Genomic DNA, 20,472 nt, shown 5'->3' on the forward strand with positions numbered 1-20,472 from the left:
TGTCTCCCTAGTGGCGGTGTTTATGCATCACACCTATTTAAGGCCGAGTCAACTTAGGGGGATGCCCAGGACCGGTTCAGATAATCGCCACTGGTGCTGGCCGTGAGCCGGAATCGAACTCAGGGCGGGGGGGTGGGTTCGTAGCGCAGCGGCGCAAACCGGCTTACACCCACCGCTCTGTCACGCGTACCCGGGCAGCTTGACTATTCCACCACGTGAGAAAACGATCTACAAATTATATCACAAATGCCGTGACGCACGTGAAATAAAGACGGAGAGAAAACAACTGTGATAACAGAACACGTGTTGCATGTGCGAGTTGCCACGCTGAGCAGCTCTCAATCAGAATTTACACGTGTATAAATGTATCCCTGTAATATCGGCGGAGGTAGCTATGAAGGACAATAAAAAAAAAACTCAACGCATTTGTCAAGAAAACCGTGGCCTTGAAAGCAGGAAATATATCATCGGCGACATTCCGGGAAACGGGCCCTTTTTATAGCATAAGTGGTGTATGTGCTATGAGAAAAATCTATTCAGCTCAACGGGCCTTAACACATCAAAAAAAAGTCTAAATGACGTCTGTGCAATGAATAAGGACCATTGACCAAAACGTCGGCTGTTATATATTTTTTTTTACTTCTCAGGCCACGCAGTGTTCTTGACTAATGTGTCGCGTTTTATTGTCTTTATTTATGCTTGCGCACCACCATCAAAGCGGCAGCAGCATAGGTAGCATTACCATCAATAAATAGTGAACATTTATTACCTATTAATGGGTCATCATCTATTATATATCAATGGGTCACCATCTATTATTATAGCTGTGTACAACAGTACGAGACCTCCTATTCGATTCTATTTTGAGTCACCCTCTATTTTTAATGAACAATGGCGTATTATAAATACTCTTTGGTTCTTTCGGTAAAGTCACGTAGGTAGATATTATATCACGACGTATTACACTGGCCAACACACTTTTTCTGGCATAAGGTATTGCAACGGTTTTAAGGTAATTTTGGGGTGCTGATTCCAAATCTGGCATCAGTTTTTGTCTATCACATCAGGTTTTTGAGATATCAAATATTGCATTTTCAATAAAAACTGCAGAAGAAAAATATTAAATAAATGTGGATATCTATATAAAATGATATTATAAACACACTATCCTAAACATACAGCACCATATTTTAACACTAAAGCAGTCACTGACTCGCAACAACTTGCAATCATAAGTGACAGAGTTAATTTCGGATAAAATCAATGAAAATGGGGTATGCCGATAGCATAAAAATGAGATGTGATAGAGCAAATCTGAGATCAGATTTGGTATCAGCATCCTGAAATTAGTCTAAAACAGCTGCAAAAGTCCAGGCCAGAAAAAAATGTGTTTTTTTTGTTGACCAGTGTTATCGAGCTGAGCTTCCGAAATGAAATGTTTGTGATTGTTCCGAATCGTCGTCATCATCATCATCATCCGACATGTGCGGGGGGGTCGGCAGCCTGCTACTCCGGAGCCGCATGCTGCTTTTTAAGGACCACTTCGTGACCGTTGTTTATTAAGGACCCACCGCCGTCTCGCATTCACCACCGTAGTGCTCTTGAAATGTTGAGTTGTTGTTGTTTTCTGAATTCGTAAAAACAAGGCTCATCTTGTTATTTTGTTATTGCCGACCCCCTGGCCATGACCAATCCACCGCTAGATCAAGGCCTCCTCGCCAAGCCATCGCCACCTGTCAACGATCCTGAGATATAAGAATAGATGTTACCCTTTCTGGCAATAAAACAGTTGTGTTAAGATGTTAAAACACCAAACAGAAACCTTTCGCAAGGAATCATGCCTGCATTAACCATACGGTACCTGCGGTGAACATGCAAATAAATAACACATGCTCTGATACTATATGCATTGTCTTTGAAACGGATTGGTCCACACCAGAGACAGCAACTCTTTAGAGCCCAGTCTCAAAAAGTTAGACCAAAGAACGCCAAAAGGTGATGTTTTCTAATCCAGCTAGCGCCTACGCACGAGCTGATTCCATCGCTCCGTCTCCCTGGCGGACGTTACCCGCGGTCGCACTCGTCTCTTCCGGAGTTAAACACGGCGAACGCATTTCGCTGCGCGAATATTTTGGGAATCAGCGGATGTCCTTAAAGCGTGTTTTTTTTTAGTTTCTGAAAATTAATTATATTTTGCTGGAGCCGATGTTTGCTATGCTAATATGTGTCTACAAATTGGCTTGTGCAGCGTGAATTCAATTTGGCTGTCTTAGTCGTTTGCAGACGATCGCAGGGGAAGGTTTCTATTGGCTGTAAAAGATGAGCTCGTGATGTCATGATAATTTACAAATTAAGTGCAATTTTTGGGCAGGCATATTTAAGTTTTTTTTTGTTGCCCGCGTTAATTGGCCGATTTGCGCATTTGGTTCTTCAGCTGTTAGCCCCGAAACATTCTTCGCCACTTTTCCACATCGCGGCGTTCAAACGGATTGGGTAATCGCGAGATGACCGCGTGAATGCATCGTGCGCGAAAGTGTTTAACGTCATAGGTGGGATCAGATCACGCATTTTACATACTGTACTGTACATGCCACAACGCTGGGATACTGTACGTAAAATTCGTGATCTGATCCCATCTCTGATATGCAATACCCCGGCGTCTACAAACTAAGCTGTGTCTGCGGCAGAAGTTTCATTGGGGAAACTAAGCGACGTGTCTCGGACCGTGTTCGTGAACATAAGGCAGATCTGAAACACGGTAGGATCAATACCTCGGCCGTGGCTGATGATTGTTTTAATGCGGTGGGCTCACACGAAATTGCTTTCTCTAAGACGAAGGTACTTTGCAAACCCACTGGCTATCAACAAAGATTCGTTCATGAAACCATCCAGATATATAGACACAGATACAATTTCAACCGAGAAGATGGGTACAAACTGAGTAATCATTGGAAGAATGTGATTAACCAGTTTAAGTCATAACTGGCTGTGATGTTTGCATCCTACCTTCCGATGTTCGTAGTTATTTTCGACTCTCTGGTTTTACATGAACAGGTTAAATGTCTCACACTAACACAGCCACCGTCGCTCCTGTCCTCGATGTGGCGGCGGTGGCTCTGCGACCTTACATTGACATGCTCATCTCTCGATTTAAAACTTTCGTGACTGCAGGGATTCATATTCTTGGTTCTTTCGGTAAAGTCACGTAGAAGGGAAACAATAAAAAAATAAGAATATAAAACAATAAAATGTTTTATTATTTTATTGTTTCCCTTCTACGTGACTTTACCGAAAGAACCAAGAAGATGAATCCCTGCAGTCACGAAAGAAGCTTTAAATCGAAGCTTTCCCACTCGTTTTTCTCCCGATTACGATTGCTTGTGTCGCGATCAAAACGTCGTAGTTTTTTGTTATTTTCTATGAGCCTATCTACGTGACTTTACCGAAATCCCCAAGCATATGAATTCCTGCGTTCACGAAAGCTTTAAGTCAAGAGTCATTATTGTTAATCGATTTATTTCTAAGCACATAGCGCCGAATGTGATTGTCCTTTTGCTATGAGTTTTATGATCATTTACTTGCGATGGAGTCGTGGTCTGCAGTGGTTAGAACACTTGCGCACTCTGAGCCAAGTAAACTGAGTTCGATTCCCGAGGAATGGCTAACATCAGTGGCGAGTTAAATCTGAACTCGTCCTGCCCCCGCACCCCGCCTTCACTAGACCACACTGATCAGTTCTAGATTTGAAGCTTTCGTGACGGCAATGATTCATATTCTTAGGTTTTTTCGGTAAAGTCACGTAGGTAAAAACATTAAAAAGTAAAATAAAATAAAAATCACGACGTTTTGGAGGCAACACAAGCTTCCGTCTTCAGGTGGTACCGTCACAGCCACGACAGCTGTATCAAGTAAATGAGAGATTTCAGGAGCTACCACTGCGTTTATATAATGGTTGGAGAAGGTGGTGGGGCAAGGGCCGCATACTTATTATTAATATGGTGAGGTGAGGCTTAAGACTAAGAATAGACTGCATAACAAAGGCTGAGCCTTTGAGCTGAGCCTTTGTTATGGAGAGGTGCGGTTTGTGACTCAACCTGTGACAGGGAGACCACCACTAAACATGGTAAAACTATAATGGTTGTCTGTCAAATAAGATTGGCAAATAAGTGTAGTTAAATCTTTTTTGCATGGTTAATCACATCTTTCCAATGATTACTCAGTTTGTAACCGTCATCACGGTTGAAATTATGTCTGTGTTTGTATATTTGTATGGCTTCGTGTACAAACCTTTGATGGTAGCCAGGAGGTTTGCAGCACGGTCAAATATGGTCACCAAACCCCTATCGTTGAAATGTATGGTGAGGCCTTAATCCAGCGGTAGATTCACAGGGTACTGTGAATGATCATTTATATTGTTGTATTGTCAAAGTGGTGTTAAAGTTCAGTCTCCAACTCTTATCATCAACTCTATCGCTCTGGCCTTTCTGTGTTTGCGCCATGGAGAAGACCCATTGCCGGAAACGTCGCCGGATATATATTTTATTATTTTAAGACGACGCGGTGTTGTTGAAAAATGAGTTGCTTTTTTGTTGTTGTTGTTTTTTTCTTGTGCACCACTGCCAACGCAGCAACAGCAGCATAGGTTGATGGGAATGACACGCATCGAGAGACATGGACACTCAGATAGGAACACAGATATCGAGATGGATGGATACGCGGATAAACGAGGAGGCCCTCTGAGCCGGCGATTTAATAATAATTTCATTTTATATAATGTCATTCATGCAATTGCATCCCACAACGCTGCACATAAATTATCCAGTTCCCTACGAAAAAACTACGAAGCGCATCTGTGGTACGAGGTGGACATGAATTGGCGTGGGCGATTGCATTAACTGCACTGAGTCACGTGCCTCCATTCGCGATGTGTGTGTCCACTGCCTCTCATTCAGCCCCAGTGCGAACTCACAGCCTTGGACAGCACCCACACGAGGTGCGAGATCATGCACGCGCCACCCACTCCTGGTGGCACAAGGACAGATGTTCAAACAGTCCAACGAGTTTCGATTTAAAGCTTTCGTAACTGCAGGGATTCATCTTCTTGGTTCTTTCGGTAAAGTCACGTAGAAGGGAAATAATAAAAATAAAACATAATAAAATTATTCTCACGACGTTTCGGCTACAACGCAAGCAGCCGTCCTTAGGTGAAGAACATGTGAAGAACAGGTCTGTCTTTCCGACAGACCTGTTCTTCACCTGAGGATGGCTGCTTGCGTTGTAGCCGAAACGTCGTAAGAATTATTTCATTATTTTTATTTTTATTATTTTATTATTTCCCTTCTACGTGACTTTACCGAAAGAACCAAGAAGATCAGTCCAACGAGGTCAACCGTCTGGATGTTTGTGAGTGAGTGGAACGAGACAGTTTTACGTACATTCTAAATGGATTTATAGAAGGGGCAATTTTATATATATATATGTTCTGCTCAAATAGGTTGAATGTATGCTCATACCTATAAAAAAGTGAAAAACAAACATTTTGAGTTTGGGCCCTTTACAATGTAAATATATCATCAGATTTAATGCTTTTACATCATGAGGTCTCCTTTGCCAGTACTAAAATATAATAATAGGGTTTTTTTTACCCCAGAGTGTTTTTGTTTGCATTCTGACCGCAGGTATTGTGTAAAAAAACCCTATGATTAGATGTAATGCTGTGAACATAAAAAAAATTTTAAGAACCCCGCAGCAATGGTTGAGAACATTTTTGAACATTTTTGTGTTTTTGAGCCCAGGCCTACAAAGGTCTGCAAGTTAAGGTTCTGAAGAGCGCCCGAATAACTCAGCCCGTTCAATTGCTTATTTGAAGAGTGTGACGATGACGCCGATCGAAAGTCCACTGCAAGTTACAACTGAACACACCGACGAGTTAGGTTCCAGAGGTCTGTTCGTAAGTCGATTTGTTCGTAAGTCCAACTTTACTCCCGTCGATTCGGAACAGGTTGTACGGCATGTACACTAAACACGAGGAATAGCTTGCAAAGTTGTATAATCTCCTGTAGATGTAGATGCCACTGGTTCTTCACGTTCTGCAGATGTAAATGCAACTGGTTATTCACGTTCTGCAGATGTAGATGCCACTGGTTCTTCACGATCTGCAGATGTAGATGCCACTGGTTATTCACGTTCTGCAGATGTAGATGCCACTGGTTCTTCACGTTCTGTAGATGTAGATGCCGCTGGTTATTCACGTTCTGCAGATGGAGATGCCACTGGTTATTCACGTTCTGCAGATGTAGATGCCACTGGTTCTTCACGATCTGCAGATGTAGATGCCACTGGTTATTCACGTTCTGCAGATGTAGATGCCACTGGTTCTTCACGTTCTGTAGATGTAGATGCCACTGGTTATTCACGTTCTGCAGATGTAGATGCCACTGGTTCTTCACGATCTGCAGATGTAGATGTCACTGGTTATTCACGTTCTGCAGATGTAGATGCCACTGGTTCTTCACGTTCTGTAGATGTAGATGCCACTGGTTATTCACGTTCTGCAGATGTAGATGCCACTGGTTCTTCACGTTCTGTAGATGTAGATGCCACTGGTTATTCACGTTCTGCAGATGTAGATGCCACTGGTTCTTCACGATCTGCAGATGTAGATGCCACTGGTTATTCACGTTCTGCAGATGTAGATGCCACTGGTTATTCACGTTCTGCAGATGTAGATGCCACTGGTTCTTCACGATCTGCAGATGTAGATGTCACTGGTTATTCACGTTCTGCAGATAGATGCCACTGGTCTTCACGTACAGATGTAGATGCACTGGTTATTCACGTTCTGCAGATGTAGATGCCACTGGTTCTTCACGTTCTGTAGATGTAGATGCCACTGGTTCTTCACGTTCTGCAGATGTAGATGCCACTGGTTCTTCACGTTCTAGATGTAGATGCCACTGGTTCTTCACGTTCTGCAGATGTAGATGCCACTGGTTCTTCACGTTCTGCAGATGTAGATGCCACTGGTTTTCACGTTCTGCAGATGTAGATGCCACTGGTTTTCACGTTTGCAGATGTAGATGCCACTGGTTCTTCACGTTCTGCAGATGTAGATGCCACTGGTTATTCACGTTCTGCAGATGTAGATGCCACTGGTTCTTCACGATCTGCAGATGTAGATGCCACTGGTTATTCACGTTCTGCAGATGGAGATGCCACTGGTTATTCACGTTCTGCAGATGTAGATGCCACTGGTTCTTCACGATCTGCAGATGTAGATGCCACTGGTTATTCACGTTCTGCAGATGTAGATGCCACTGGTTCTTCACAATCTGCAGATGTAGATGCCACTGGTTATTCACGTTCTGCAGATGTAGATTCCACTGGTTCTTCACGTTCTGTAGATGTAAATGCCGCTGGTTATTCACGTTCTGCAGATGTAGATGCCACTGGTTCTTCACGTTCTGTAGATGTAGATGCCACTGGTTCTTCACATTCTGCAGATGTAGATGCCACTGGTTCTTCACGTTCTGGAGATGTAGATGCCACTGATTCTTCACGTTCTGGAGATGTAGATACTACTGGTTCTTCACGCTCTGCAGATGTAGATCCCACTGGTTCTTCACGTTCTGCAGATGTAGATGCCACTGGTTCTTCACGTTCTGCAGATGTAGATGCCAGTGGTTCTTCACGTTCTACAGATGTAGATGCCACTGGTTCTTCACGTTCTACAGATGTAGATGCCACTGGTTCTTCACGTTCTACAGATGTAGATGCCACTGGTTTTTCACGTTCTGCAGATGCCACTGGTTCTTCACGTTCTGTAGATGTAGATGCCACTAGTTATTCACGTTCTGCAGATGTAGATGCCACTGGTTCTTCACGTTCTGTGGATGTAGATGCCACTGGTTCTTCACGTTCTGCAGATGTAGATGCCACTGGTTCTTCACGTTCTGCAGATGTAGATGCCAGTGGCTCTTCCCGTTCTGCAGATGTAGATGCCACTGGTTTTTCACGTTCTGCAGATGCCACTGGTTCTTCACGTTCTGTAGATGTAGATGCCACTAGTTATTCACGTTCTGCAGATGTAGATGCCACTAGTTCTTCACGTTCTGCAGATGTAGATGCCACTAGTTCTCCACGTTCTGCAGATGTAGATGCCACTAGTTCTTCACGTTCTGCAGATGTAGATGCCACTAGTTCTTCACGTTCTGAAGATGTAGATGCCAGTGGTTCTTCACGTTCTGCAGATGTAGATGCCACTGGTTCTTCACGTTCTGTAGATGTAGATGCCACCACAGCCATCTATGCGAGAAGGTGGCCACGAGATGGCAGTACACCAATAGATGTAACCCTAATCATAGCGGGGTTGTGTTTGTTTAGATCGCGTAAATATAAAGGTGTCGTTAAACCCGCCACAACCCGACACAGCCAATGAGTAAGATTTGTCACGTAAACGAAACATGGCAATGCATTACTAGTACAGCACACCGGTGTGTTGGAGAGTAAACCCACAACATTTACAATTCGAGTACGACGTTTCGCCGGTAATTACAGCCAACATCATCAGACGGAAGCCAGATTTGTGGAGAAATATACTCCTGTTTCGTTCTTAAATAGAGGGATAAATAGAGAGATGTAACCCTGCCCGTGCAGAGCTTCATGCGTTATTTTCCCATACGTGCGTGGATTTCCCTCCACGGAATCAGCTGTCCTTCCCATTTGCCAAGCGCTCGTGGATTCAAATTTGCCACGCTCCACAACGTAGGAGCATTCTCAAAGCGGGGCCGGCTCGAGACACACAGAGAGACTGTTCTGAGTTCGTGGGTAATAATTTTATCGAGGGCAGTGAGGTATGGAAGGGGATTGCTCCTGGTAATTTCTAAATTATGTACTCTGTACTATAAGCTATGTATCTAGCCGTCAAAATGCCTCCACGGTACGAGAGAAGTCAAAATATTAGGTTATGCATGCAAATTCACAGTTATTACGGCTCTGCATTAGCCAATTTCATGCCCCGTAGGGCTACTGTGAAAGCATTTGTTCAATTAAAAGTACACAGTGATGACAATTTAAAGTATAACTTTTTTTTGGTTGGTGCACTTTCTTTTACAGCTTGTCACAAGTCTTTTTTTATTACGACATTTTAAATATAATGTTTACAGAGAGAGAGAGAGAGAAAAACATGGATTGTCAACATTTTTAATTAGTAAAATCGAATCGGTGAAGTAGAGCAGCAGCAGATCGCCTGGAAAAGCGTGGCTAGCAATCAGAGAGTGGCGACAGGGAACTCTCTCACTCCCCGATCACCACACAAGCAACCTGAAGACGGGTGCTTGTGTGGCGATCGAAACGTCGTGATCTATTATTATTTTTCTACCTACGTGACTTTACCGAAAGAACCAAAGAGCATAGAGTATGTAACTCATAACAAAGCACCTTTTTGTGGCAGAAATCTCCGCGTGCTTTTCACCCAATGCAGGATATTAAAGCACAAGAGAGGGGAAGCAACGAGTGGAAAATAAATGAAATTACCGCGAAGGTTTTTTCTTCTTCTTCTTCTTTAAAATGTGTGTTTACTTTTGAATACTTTGAGATAAAACACAGTCAGAAGCGTGTGGCATTACACATCCAGGGCTCGGGACGATCCAGCCTATCACCAGTCATTTTAAAATTGACAGCAGTTGTCCTTTGGAAAGACTGGTACCGCCATGGGATTGTGGAATTTCCACCCGTGGCTCAGCGCTGTAAACAGCTCAACGAAGTGGGAAACCATCGTTACTATATGTAATGGTAGTGTGATCGTTATTCTCGCATAATCTGTGTGATCCTTCTCGCGAGTGGCTTCCGAATAGGGCCCCATCGCTCCATGTCCAGATCTGACAGCCAAAGCACAACCTCGGGAGGAGCTGATTGAATGCATTTGTACGTATCTGTACACACACCAACGTCGCTATCTGTGACCATGACGTATTGGCTGAAACAAATAAGGCAGCGGGATATAGTTTATTTTCAAATTACAACAGCATTTAAATCTTTGTTTTTTATTCCTACGTTTATCAAATGTCCAAAAACACGCTCACGCATTGCCTGGGGGGAGACAACCCACACACCGATAGGGGTGTGTTGGAAATTTAGCTCTCTGATCGTGTCTCCAGGTCGTGTCGTGTCACGTGTGTCGCTCGGCACGACGCCCCGACGTTTCGCCACACGTGCCCGGGGGAGCTTCTGATCCCAGAATTGTTCGCGAGATTAAGAAAAAAAAAAGCTCCCACAGCACCTACAGCGAAACGTCGGACATTCGCCGCTCGCCGAAAGCGCATCGCAGAACCGCGCAGCAAGGCTCGCCGGAACACCCCAACCCAGTGGGGATGAGCGATGCCACCAGAGGGTTGCTCTGTTTTGGTGGATGAATTCGCAATGTGCGGTTATGCCGCTACAAAAAGAAAAATGATCGCATTATTCCGTGGAGCTGCAAACGCTCTTTAGCTGCACCCGGCACTGCTCTGAGCTCGTGGATCAAATCATCATTCACGCCGAGCACGGATCCCAGGGGCCGCGGGCTACAAACACAACGCTGCGCTATGAAGCCACACTCGCGCTCTCTCCCTCCCCTCACCACGTGTTTACTCTCGAAGTCACTGCAGCTGGACCCCGCGGTGTAGCGGTTGTCACGTTGGTAAAATGTGGACAATGCACCTCTCCGGTACCTCCGGTCAGCGTGGAAGAGGAGACCAAATGCTGTCTAGACGGGGCTCTGCAGAGGCCACCCTCCCCCACTAATGCCAGCAGTGCTGTGAGGAAGCAATTGCAGGACCGCACCTTTGCCATTTGACATTCAGCCGTTGCACATACGCACACGGGTTCTAGATTTGAATCTTTCGTGACTGCAAGGATTCGTATTCTTAGGTTTTTTCGGTAAAGTCACGTAGGTGATTTTTATTTTATTTTACTTTTATTAATTAAAAATTTTTACCCACGCGACTTTACCGAAAAAACCTAAGAATACGCACACGGGGTTAAATCGTTTGCCGCTTTTGGGCTCCACCTTCGTTATTTTCTTATGCGTAGCGTTTCCAATTCAAACGGTCATTTATTTATAAGCCGGTGAGCAGGGCTTCCCTTATCGCCGATTATATGCTGGGTCGCTGGCTGAGGCTGTTGACTCGTAGTCGCCACAGCCGTAACGGGAGTTACACTGGATGTAGTGTGTGTATTTTTCCGGATCGCCGACCCAGACAGACCAACGCCGAAATTAATCCCTGCCGGTGAGAGCACTTGAGACGAATTTTTCGTCGTGTATATACACAGGGTGCTTTAACAAAACATGTTTAACACGTCTGAGAATTTGCAACAACACCACGGGAAATGAGCCTCGGGCTCTGGAGACCACTTGGAGAAGATTCCAAGCACGCTTTGACAACGATGGCGAACAAGTGGGAGACTCTTTGACTTTTTGAAGCTCTTAACATTACATTTGTTATCATGTTACAGTCTATTATCCGCCGTTTCCATTAAAAACGATAGTCCCGTATGAGTGTTAAAACATTTTTGAAGCACCCTGTACGCGATGCGCGTCACAGCTGTGCACTAATTACACGTGGACAAAGCTGGAAGGTGTGCAAAGAAGCACGGCGAGATGCACACTTGAAATGTACTCAGACAGCAAGAGGAGCACACATGGATTAGGGAACAAATACGAACCACAGACACCAACATCGAGTGTTTAAGCATAGTCAGTGGGGCTTGGACACAACATGTCGCTACGAGGCATGACGGCTGATGGACGAGACTGGTGACGGAATGTCAGCCAAAGGAGGCCCCAAAAAACGCGACGTAAAGTGACGTCCTCCGTGGAGATGGAGCGATGAGATCAGCTCACGAGCAGGAGTGAGGTGGGTTGTGGCGTCCTCAGGCTGTAAGAGAACGGTGACGGCATGGGAAGACCTTCAGGCAGCAGTACACAGTGACAATGATGATGATGATGATAATGATGATGATGATAATGATGATGATGATGATGATGATATCATATACCAACCTATTCTTAATTCACTTTACCTCTCTGGGCTCTTGTTGCGCTTTGAAAAAGGGTCATTGCGCGAAACGTCGCCTGTTATATACATTTTCGTTTTAAGACAGTGTTGTTGATGAATGTGTTGAGTGCTTTCTTATACCGTATCGATTATTTGTGATTGTGCCATGCTGTCAATGCAGTATCGACAAATTATTGTTTTTAAATATGGGATTATTCTTAAACGGTAGTTTATTTACGCAGAAAAGCTTCCCCGCATCGCCAATACAATGCCATCTGTCTTCCTGGCTTCTACGTTCGCACACACGATGAGGTCATGGCAACCGAATACATCCTGAATCCATTGACTGGGGTGTTATATAGAATCATACATTTTCGTCCATCTGCCTATTGGCCTTGTGGACCAATATTTTTTCCTAAAGTAATTTTTCGCCAATGTCTGGCCTGTTTGACACTATGGCGAGAGACCTCGACGCACACCGCGGGACGTATTCGGCACAAAGCAGCAACAAAGTACGAGACATATTATTGGTTCTATCGGTAAAGTCACGTAGAAGGGAAACAATAAAATAATAAAAATGTAAAATAATAAATCAAAATTTTAAGTACGAGACTCCCACAGTGCGTCCCTGAGGATCACTGTGAGTCATCCCATCCTCGCCTGTCATCCTAAATCCAGGGGTCGACGGCCTTGCATCTGCAACTATTTATGTCCCCCTGGTCTCCTGTAACAGGTTGCAGGTGCCTGACCTTGTAAACCAAAACCACGTCCATTTCGCTGTAAAGTCCTTCGCCCCTTTGTCTCACTTTTGGTCTCTTGCCCTCCGTCAATCTCACGAGCGTCGCACGGAATCCCACCGAGCCCTCTTGTCTCACTGCGTGTTCCAAAAAATGTTCCCTTGTTCGTGGCTTCGACCTTTATGAAGTTGACAATTTTGCTCTTCCATTCCTTGAAATGCGTTTGTCATTCGTCATTCTTTCGAGCCGCCCTAAGGTCAGCAAATCTCTTTAGAATCCACGTTTTAGTTCTGAGTCAGCTTTTGCTCCATCGATTTTACTCATCCTCCGCTGTGAGCGTTTGTTCCGCCGCGTACGATTAAAATTAAATAAAAAAAAAAGTTGTCCATCAACCCATGGGCGTCGTGGATCTACGACTTTCTCTCGGAATTAATTTCAGCACCCCAAATCTCTGCACGGGTTTCAACCTTCCGTGTCTCACCGGCGACGAATCCCTGCTGCCTTTTCCCGATGCGGCATTTTACGAGCGACAGCGTCGAAACGTTTAACCGTATTCTGTCATCCCAAAAAAAAAAAACTCGCACGTGATGAGAAGCAAAAAACAAAAATTGTACGGACAGCAATCAGCGACGCGCACTCGCACAGCCTTTGGTGATGTGCGCGCGTTGTACCGGCCTCGCGGTGCCGACGCGCGCGTGACGGCCGCGTGGGCTTGTTACTACAACGACGGCGAGCCGGCCGCGGCAAGCGACGCGGCACGGCCGCAGATCCACGCCGTCAATGCTCCTCGCTCGCGTCGGAGGCGGCGGGAGCGATGAGCGGTTTGACGGCGCGGGTGTGCGGCCCGCGCTTCGCCGGTGCCCGCATCCCAACGAAACGCGAGAGTCGCCGAGCGGCAACCGCGGTTCGTTCGCGGAAACTTCTCCGCCGTGAACTCGACGGAGAATCTCTCGGTCCGTAGGACTTGGACGACGATGCACCGGGGGTCAAGGGCGGGGCGGGGGGGGGGGGGTTGGGAGGGGGTGTTCGCGCCGCTCAAACTCCACGCGTTAGCGTTGCCCACGAATGTCCATGGCAACAAGCTGGGGCATTCACGCACACGCACGCACTCTGGCCTTTAAAAAACAAAAAACAAAAAATGAGCAAGGAGATTATAGCCGTCATCCCACGTGACATTTTTATGCGTGTTGCCTCTCCCCCACAATCGCACTCGGCTTAAGGAGGTAAGATTGAAATGATGCGAGGTGGTGGAGGGCCGTGGATACTCGTGTGCGCATCCCATTGTGTCATTCTGAGAGCCCGCATTCCACGAACGTCCCTCTAGACAGCCAAGGAAATTTGAATTTTATCCACGCATGACCTGTCCTACATTAATAAGGGCGACGTGGTATGACATTGGAACACGACGCTTGCTGGGGCGGTGGGGGGGATTGGTAATAGCGGAGAGTTTACGAGCAGTCCCATTGTTCAAAGTTGCTCACCACGCTCACGCTGTGGCATGTGCTTTGATTTTACAATGGTAATTGTTGCAATTCTCTCATTTGTCGAGGAGAACCACACTGATTCGTAGGACTCTTTTTCAAGAGGGTCCTGCATTGGGTTTATTTATTTATTTCAAGCTGTTTTAAGCCATTTCGTACGTGTGGCTGAAACTCGGAGCACCCATAGAAAACCCTCGCACGCATGAGAGCAGCACTCTATCCCAGTAGAGTTCGATACGGATCGTCATTACTCCACTTGCCTTCTCCCAGCGAACCGAGATATTGCACCTCGTCGATGTCCACGGGAAGGGAGTTTCACAACATGTGTGTGATCCACCAAACCTGGCCTCAACAGCGCAGGATTGCAGCCGTGCACAAGGTATCTGCAGCGTGCAAGCGATGTTACCAACGCATTACATTGACATCTGCCAATTACTATCAAGTGCCCATTCCTGGACCACAATTAGAGATTCTGTTTATTTTTAAACGCCCATGACCACTGTATCTAAAGTCACAAAAAATGAATGCTGAATTTAATGACCAACAGCAGCGTGCAGTCATGCACGTTGCTGTGTGCACCTTTAACCCTACAAATGATTCCTCACATGTCCCTTGTTCGGAGTACACAATGCTTTCTGAAACCCATCCAGCTTTGGCAATATGTATACAAAATGAAATAAAATTGTCAGCGTAATTGTCCTGTTGCAGGGAGCGTGGGTTGTCATAGTCTCAACCAATGATGTCAGACGTTTAATTGATGTACCCGCGGTATACAGTGGTCTCCCGAAAAACATTGGCAATCGTACGGTAAGAATTGTTTTAAATTGCAATTTTAATTGTATAAATCGTCAACCGATTTTTTTTCCCCTGAAAACAAATATCCATTATGGCTAAGCTTTGTATGGATTTAAGGATGCGTTCATTGGCCAAATAACAGCTGATGTACAGGACAGGCGGTAATGTGAATGCATGTGATTAGGGAACATCAGTAGTGCCTTTGGTGGTTCATCAGCTATGCAACGAACCCTTTAGGTACGTGCACACAAAGCCAAAGAAATTAGAGTGAATTGTGAAGAGCCATTGCTTGATGTGGAGATTGAATTACTTTATACTCCTCCAAGGACTCCAAGTATATTTTAACACGTCCTTTATTATCACAAATACGACGTAAATTGGCAATAATAGGCTTCAATAAATGGCAGCGATGGAGATGTGGCCCGTCAGTTTGGTAGGGGTTTTAGATTTTATTCAGCGTGACTGGATAACACGCGGGAGAGGCATGGATGGCCACCAAGCCATGCGATGTCTTGTCAGCCCCTAAACTGCAGATGTATCTTAAAATTACGTTTCACTTCTGCGCGTGCATGTGTGTGGACGCGCACAAAGACAGAGAGATACGCCTTATAGCCTTTAACAGACTATTGGGCTATACATACTGGGGAGACAAAGACGACTGGGCGTGGTTGCTGACCACCCACCCCCTCTCGTGTGCCGTTCTAGCCTTCATAGGTGTTCGCTAACAACAATTGCCCCAACAGTCTGTTACAGGCTATACGGGGGGCCTTTGTCTTCGCGTGATCGCGCGCCGCGCACACACACTGAGGCTATTCATTCGCCATCCACGAGTTAACCCATTCGACGGCCGAACGTGACGGCGCACATGCGGTTGTGTGATTGCCCTCATTCACGAACCCGCGTTTCCTCCTCGCGGCCAATCAAACCTCTTTCGAGCAGTAAACGGTGCGTTCAGTTGCTTTAAACTGCTTAATGGACAAAGGCATTCGAACAAGAACGTCGCTGCGCGTTAACATCGCTGAATGGGGACGGCGCTCTGTTCGGTCGGTGTAAAGATCAGGGTTAGACTTTGCATTGGTGGGGAAATGTACATTTGTTAAAGTTAGGGGTATGTGCTTAGGTGTCTGTGTACAGGTTCAAGAATAGCGAAGGACCAGCCCCAGTATAATTTGCAAAGGCTAATTCCAAACCCTGCTACGTAAGTAAGTAAGTACAGCACGACTATTCGGCAGCTCCGCATCACGCGAGCAAAACTGCGCGTATGAGGCCAGATATGTGGGCACCGCCGAAATAAGCTGCTACTGCTGCTGCTGCTGGTAGTGGTGGGGGTCGTGGCAGTGATGGGGGGTGATGGCATTCCTAAGGCTGTGGTGGTCTGGAGCGGAGGCGGCGGCGGCGGCGGCGGCGGTGGTGGTGGTGGGGGGTGGAGGAGGAGGAGGAGTGGTGGGAGTGGTGGATGGACGGGCGCAGCAACTTTCAGCACCACAGCGCCAGTGGACAGCGCCTCGGCTCCCCCCGCGTGCTATGCGCGCAGCCCGCGGTCGGCCACTCTCAGAGGGCGCAGCAAGCGAGGCCGCCTCGGATCATGGAGGCTCGCAGCGCGCTCCCTGTAAGGAGACCCGCGGCCGTGGAGATTGAAGGCAACGGGTAGACATCGTGCTTCAACAGCGGCGGCTTCGGCGGCGGTGACGGCACACGCGCACTGGACCTACGGTACTCGCCTGTTGCATCGGTGGGGTGGGGAGAGGAGGAGAAAGGGCTGTATCGTATGTCGGCACTACACCCAGCGCACTTCCACAACAGTGTGTGTCCAGGGCGGGGGGGGGGGGGTGGAGAGGGGGGGGGGTGGCGCAGCCTCTCTGCCTGTCTGTCTCACTGGCAGTCTCTCTTGTCGCTCGACAGTATCATTCGCGCGCCTCCCCCTTAATAACACACACACACATTCACTCTCTCTCTCCGCCGTGCTGGGAGAGGTGTCCCGCGGGGGGAGACAGCGAGTGAGCACCCGCGAGACAGCGATAGTGAGCGACCCTGCCGACTCCTCGTCCTCATGAACGTTGACTGCTCGTCGGGGTCCAACGTAACATGCCCGCCCACGGCGGAGGAGGAGGTGGAGGAGGAGGTGATTGCGCTGCTGCTGCTGCTGCTGGTGGTGGTGGGAGCCCCGTGTGTGAAGACAACGCACGCTTCGCCCTCCTTGCGCTGCTCATCGTGTGCTACATGCTCTTCGGAGCCGCGGTCTTCTCGGCTCTGGAGCGACCCGCCGAGGAGGAGGCCCGGCGACGCTGGTGCAGCAGGCTGAGCAACTTCACCAGGACTCACGGCGTGAGCGCCGTCGCCATGGAGGAGTTGCTCCGGGACTACGAGGCGGCCAGCCTGCAAGCCGCGGTCGGTGCCGACGAGCTGAAGCCCCGCTGGGATTTTTCGGGAGCCTTCTACTTTGTAGGCACAGTGGTGTCCACCATCGGTGAGCTGCGCTGCATGTCACACGCGGCGGCGGCGGCGGTGTCTAGCGGCGATTCGTTTGCAGCGCCATGGCGGTTCGGAACGAGCGGCACGGCATGGTTAGATTCTAGATTTGAAGCTTTCGTGACTGCAAGGATTCATACTCTTAGTTCTTTCGGTAAAGTCACGTAGGTAAAAAAAATAATAATAATAATAAACATCACGACGTTTCGGAGGCAACACAAGTCTCTGTCATCAGGTGGGACCGTCCCACCTGATGACGGAGACTTGTGTTGCCTCCGAAACGTCGTGATTTTTATTTTATTTTATTAATTTTAATTTCATTTTTTACCTAATAATAATAATAACATCACGACGTTTCGGAGGCAACACAAGTCTCTGTCATCAGGTGGGACCGTCCCACCTGATGACGGAGACTTGTGTTGCCTCCGAAACGTCGTGATTTTTATTTTATTTTATTAATTTTAATTTCATTTTTTACCTACGTGACTTTACCGAAAGAACTAAGAGTAGGCATGGTTAGAGTTGCAAAGCCGCATCCATCTCGTCTTATTTTTGGCCTCGTAGTTTGGATACATCCTAAATAGGAAGATATGACACGATACTAGCAATAGGATTATTATGGATACGTGTACAGTGTCCTAGTGGTAGTGCCTTACGACAATAATTCAGGTTCCAAGCAAGCGTAGCGGGGATCTTCCAGAAACATATTGGGGAGACAAAAAGCCCAGTTAGGCGTCACGATCGCCAAATGTGATGTCTCCGATTTCAGTTTGGTCTCTCCCTGATCCGCGCGTAATTCCAAGCGTGCGTCTTGACAACGTCCTGCTGTGTGCACTTGTAAGCATTGCGTTCGATTTCCTCCGTCAGTGTCAGGAATCAGTCGTACTGAGCGGTGGTTCTTTACCTGGGGAGTGCGAGACATAGCCAAGATTATATTTTTGTTTAGAAGGTAAATGATCGAAACACAAATTAAGCACGAGCAGGTAGGCACGAATACTTTGTTTCTTCAAACCCATGTGTGTGTTAACATTATTAATGTTTAACTGATTGTGAACCAATGGGGGGTGCACGTAAGGCTGCAGTAAAGGTTAAGGAACCACGGCGTTAGAGTTTGGCTGCCGGCCAGCGCGTGCCGTGAGAAGGGCTCGTGGAGGCGTGGGACCACCCGGGGAATGCCGGGGTGGGCACCGGACGAGGGGGAAAGGAAACAAAGACACGGTCAGACAAAGACACGTTCAGACAATGACACGGCCAGACAATGACACGGCCAGACAAAGACACGGTCAGACAAAGACACGGTCAGATAATGACACGGCCAGACAATGACACGGCCAGACAAAGACACGGTCAGACAAAGACACGGTCAGACAAAGACACGGCCAGACAAAGACACGTTCAGACAATGACACGGCCAGACAATGACACGGCCAGACAATGACACGGCCAGACAATGACACGGCCAGACAAAGACACGGTGAGACAAAGACACGGTCAGATAATGACACGGTCAGACAAAGACACGGCCAGACAATGACACGGCCAGACAATGACACGGCCAGACAATGACACGGCCAGACAAAGACACGGTCAGACAAAGACACGGTCAGATAATGACACGGCCAGACAATGACACGGTCAGACAAAGACACGGTCAGACAAAGACACGGCCAGACAATGACACGGCCAGACTAAGACACGGCCAGACAATGACACGGTCAGATAATGACACGTTCAGACAAAGACACGGTCAGACAATGACACGGCCAGACAAAGACACGGTCAGATAATGACACGTTCAGACAAAGACACGGTCAGACAATGACACGACCAGACAAAGACACGGTCAGACAAAGACACGGTCAGACAATAACACGGCCAGACAATGACACGGCCAGACAATGACACGGCCAGACAATGACACGGCCAGACAAAGACACGGCCAGACAAAGACACGGCCAGACAAAGACACGGTCAGACAATGACACGTTCAGACAATGACACGGCCAGACAATGACACGGCCAGACAAAGACACGGCCAGACAATGACACGGTCAGATAATGACACGTTCAGACAATGACACGGCCAGACAAAGACACGGTCAGACAAAGACACGGTCAGACAATAACACGGCCAGACAATGACACGGCCAGACAATGACACGGTCAGACAAAGACACGGTCAGACAATGACACGGCCAGACAATGACACGGCCAGACAATGACACGGCCAGACAATGACACGGCCAGACAAAGACACGGTGAGACAAAGACACGGTCAGACAATGACACGGCCAGACAATGACACGGCCAGACAAAGACACGGTCAGACAATGACACGGCCAGACAAAGACACGGTGAGACAAAGACACGGTCAGATAATGACACGGCCAGACAATGACACGGCCAGACAATGACACGGCCAGACAAAGACACGGTCAGACAAAGACACGGTCAGACAATGACACGGCCAGACAATGACACGGCCAGACAATGACACGGCCAGACAAAGACACGGTCAGACAAAGACACGGTCAGACAAAGACACGGTCAGACAATGACACGGCCAGACAAAGACACGGTGAGACAAAGACACGGTCAGATAATGACACGGTCAGACAAAGACACGGCCAGACAATGACACGGCCAGACAATGACACGGCCAGACAAAGACACGGTCAGACAAAGACACGGTCAGACAAAGACACGGCCAGACAATGACACGACCGGACAATGACACGGCCAGACAATGACACGGCCAGACAAAGACACGGTCAGACAAAGACACGGCCAGACAAAGACACGGCCAGACAATGACACGGCCAGACAAAGACACGGTCAGACAAAGACACGGCCAGACAATGACACGGCCAGACAATGACACGGCCAGACAAAGACACGGTCAGACAAAGACACGACCGGACAATGACACGGCCAGACAATGACACGGCCAGACAA

General features: G+C 47.3%; 1 protein-coding gene across 1 annotated transcript in view; it reads left to right on the top strand.

The window, feature by feature from the left end:
- Window positions 1-17,133: 17,133 nt before the first annotated feature.
- LOC133352605 (potassium channel subfamily K member 12-like) overlaps window positions 17,134-20,472 on the top strand; it is a 39,204-nt gene continuing 35,865 nt past the window's right edge. The window contains exon 1 of the mRNA XM_061568352.1: window positions 17,134-17,515. Within this exon, the coding sequence (XP_061424336.1) occupies window positions 17,134-17,515 (382 nt within the window). The remainder of the gene's footprint in view (window positions 17,516-20,472) is intronic.

This window comes from Lethenteron reissneri, chromosome 41 (genome assembly GCF_015708825.2).
Source record: "Lethenteron reissneri isolate LAM-NWPU_2019-01 chromosome 41, ASM1570882v1, whole genome shotgun sequence".
In the NCBI taxonomy this organism is placed as follows: Eukaryota; Metazoa; Chordata; class Hyperoartia; order Petromyzontiformes; family Petromyzontidae; genus Lethenteron; species Lethenteron reissneri.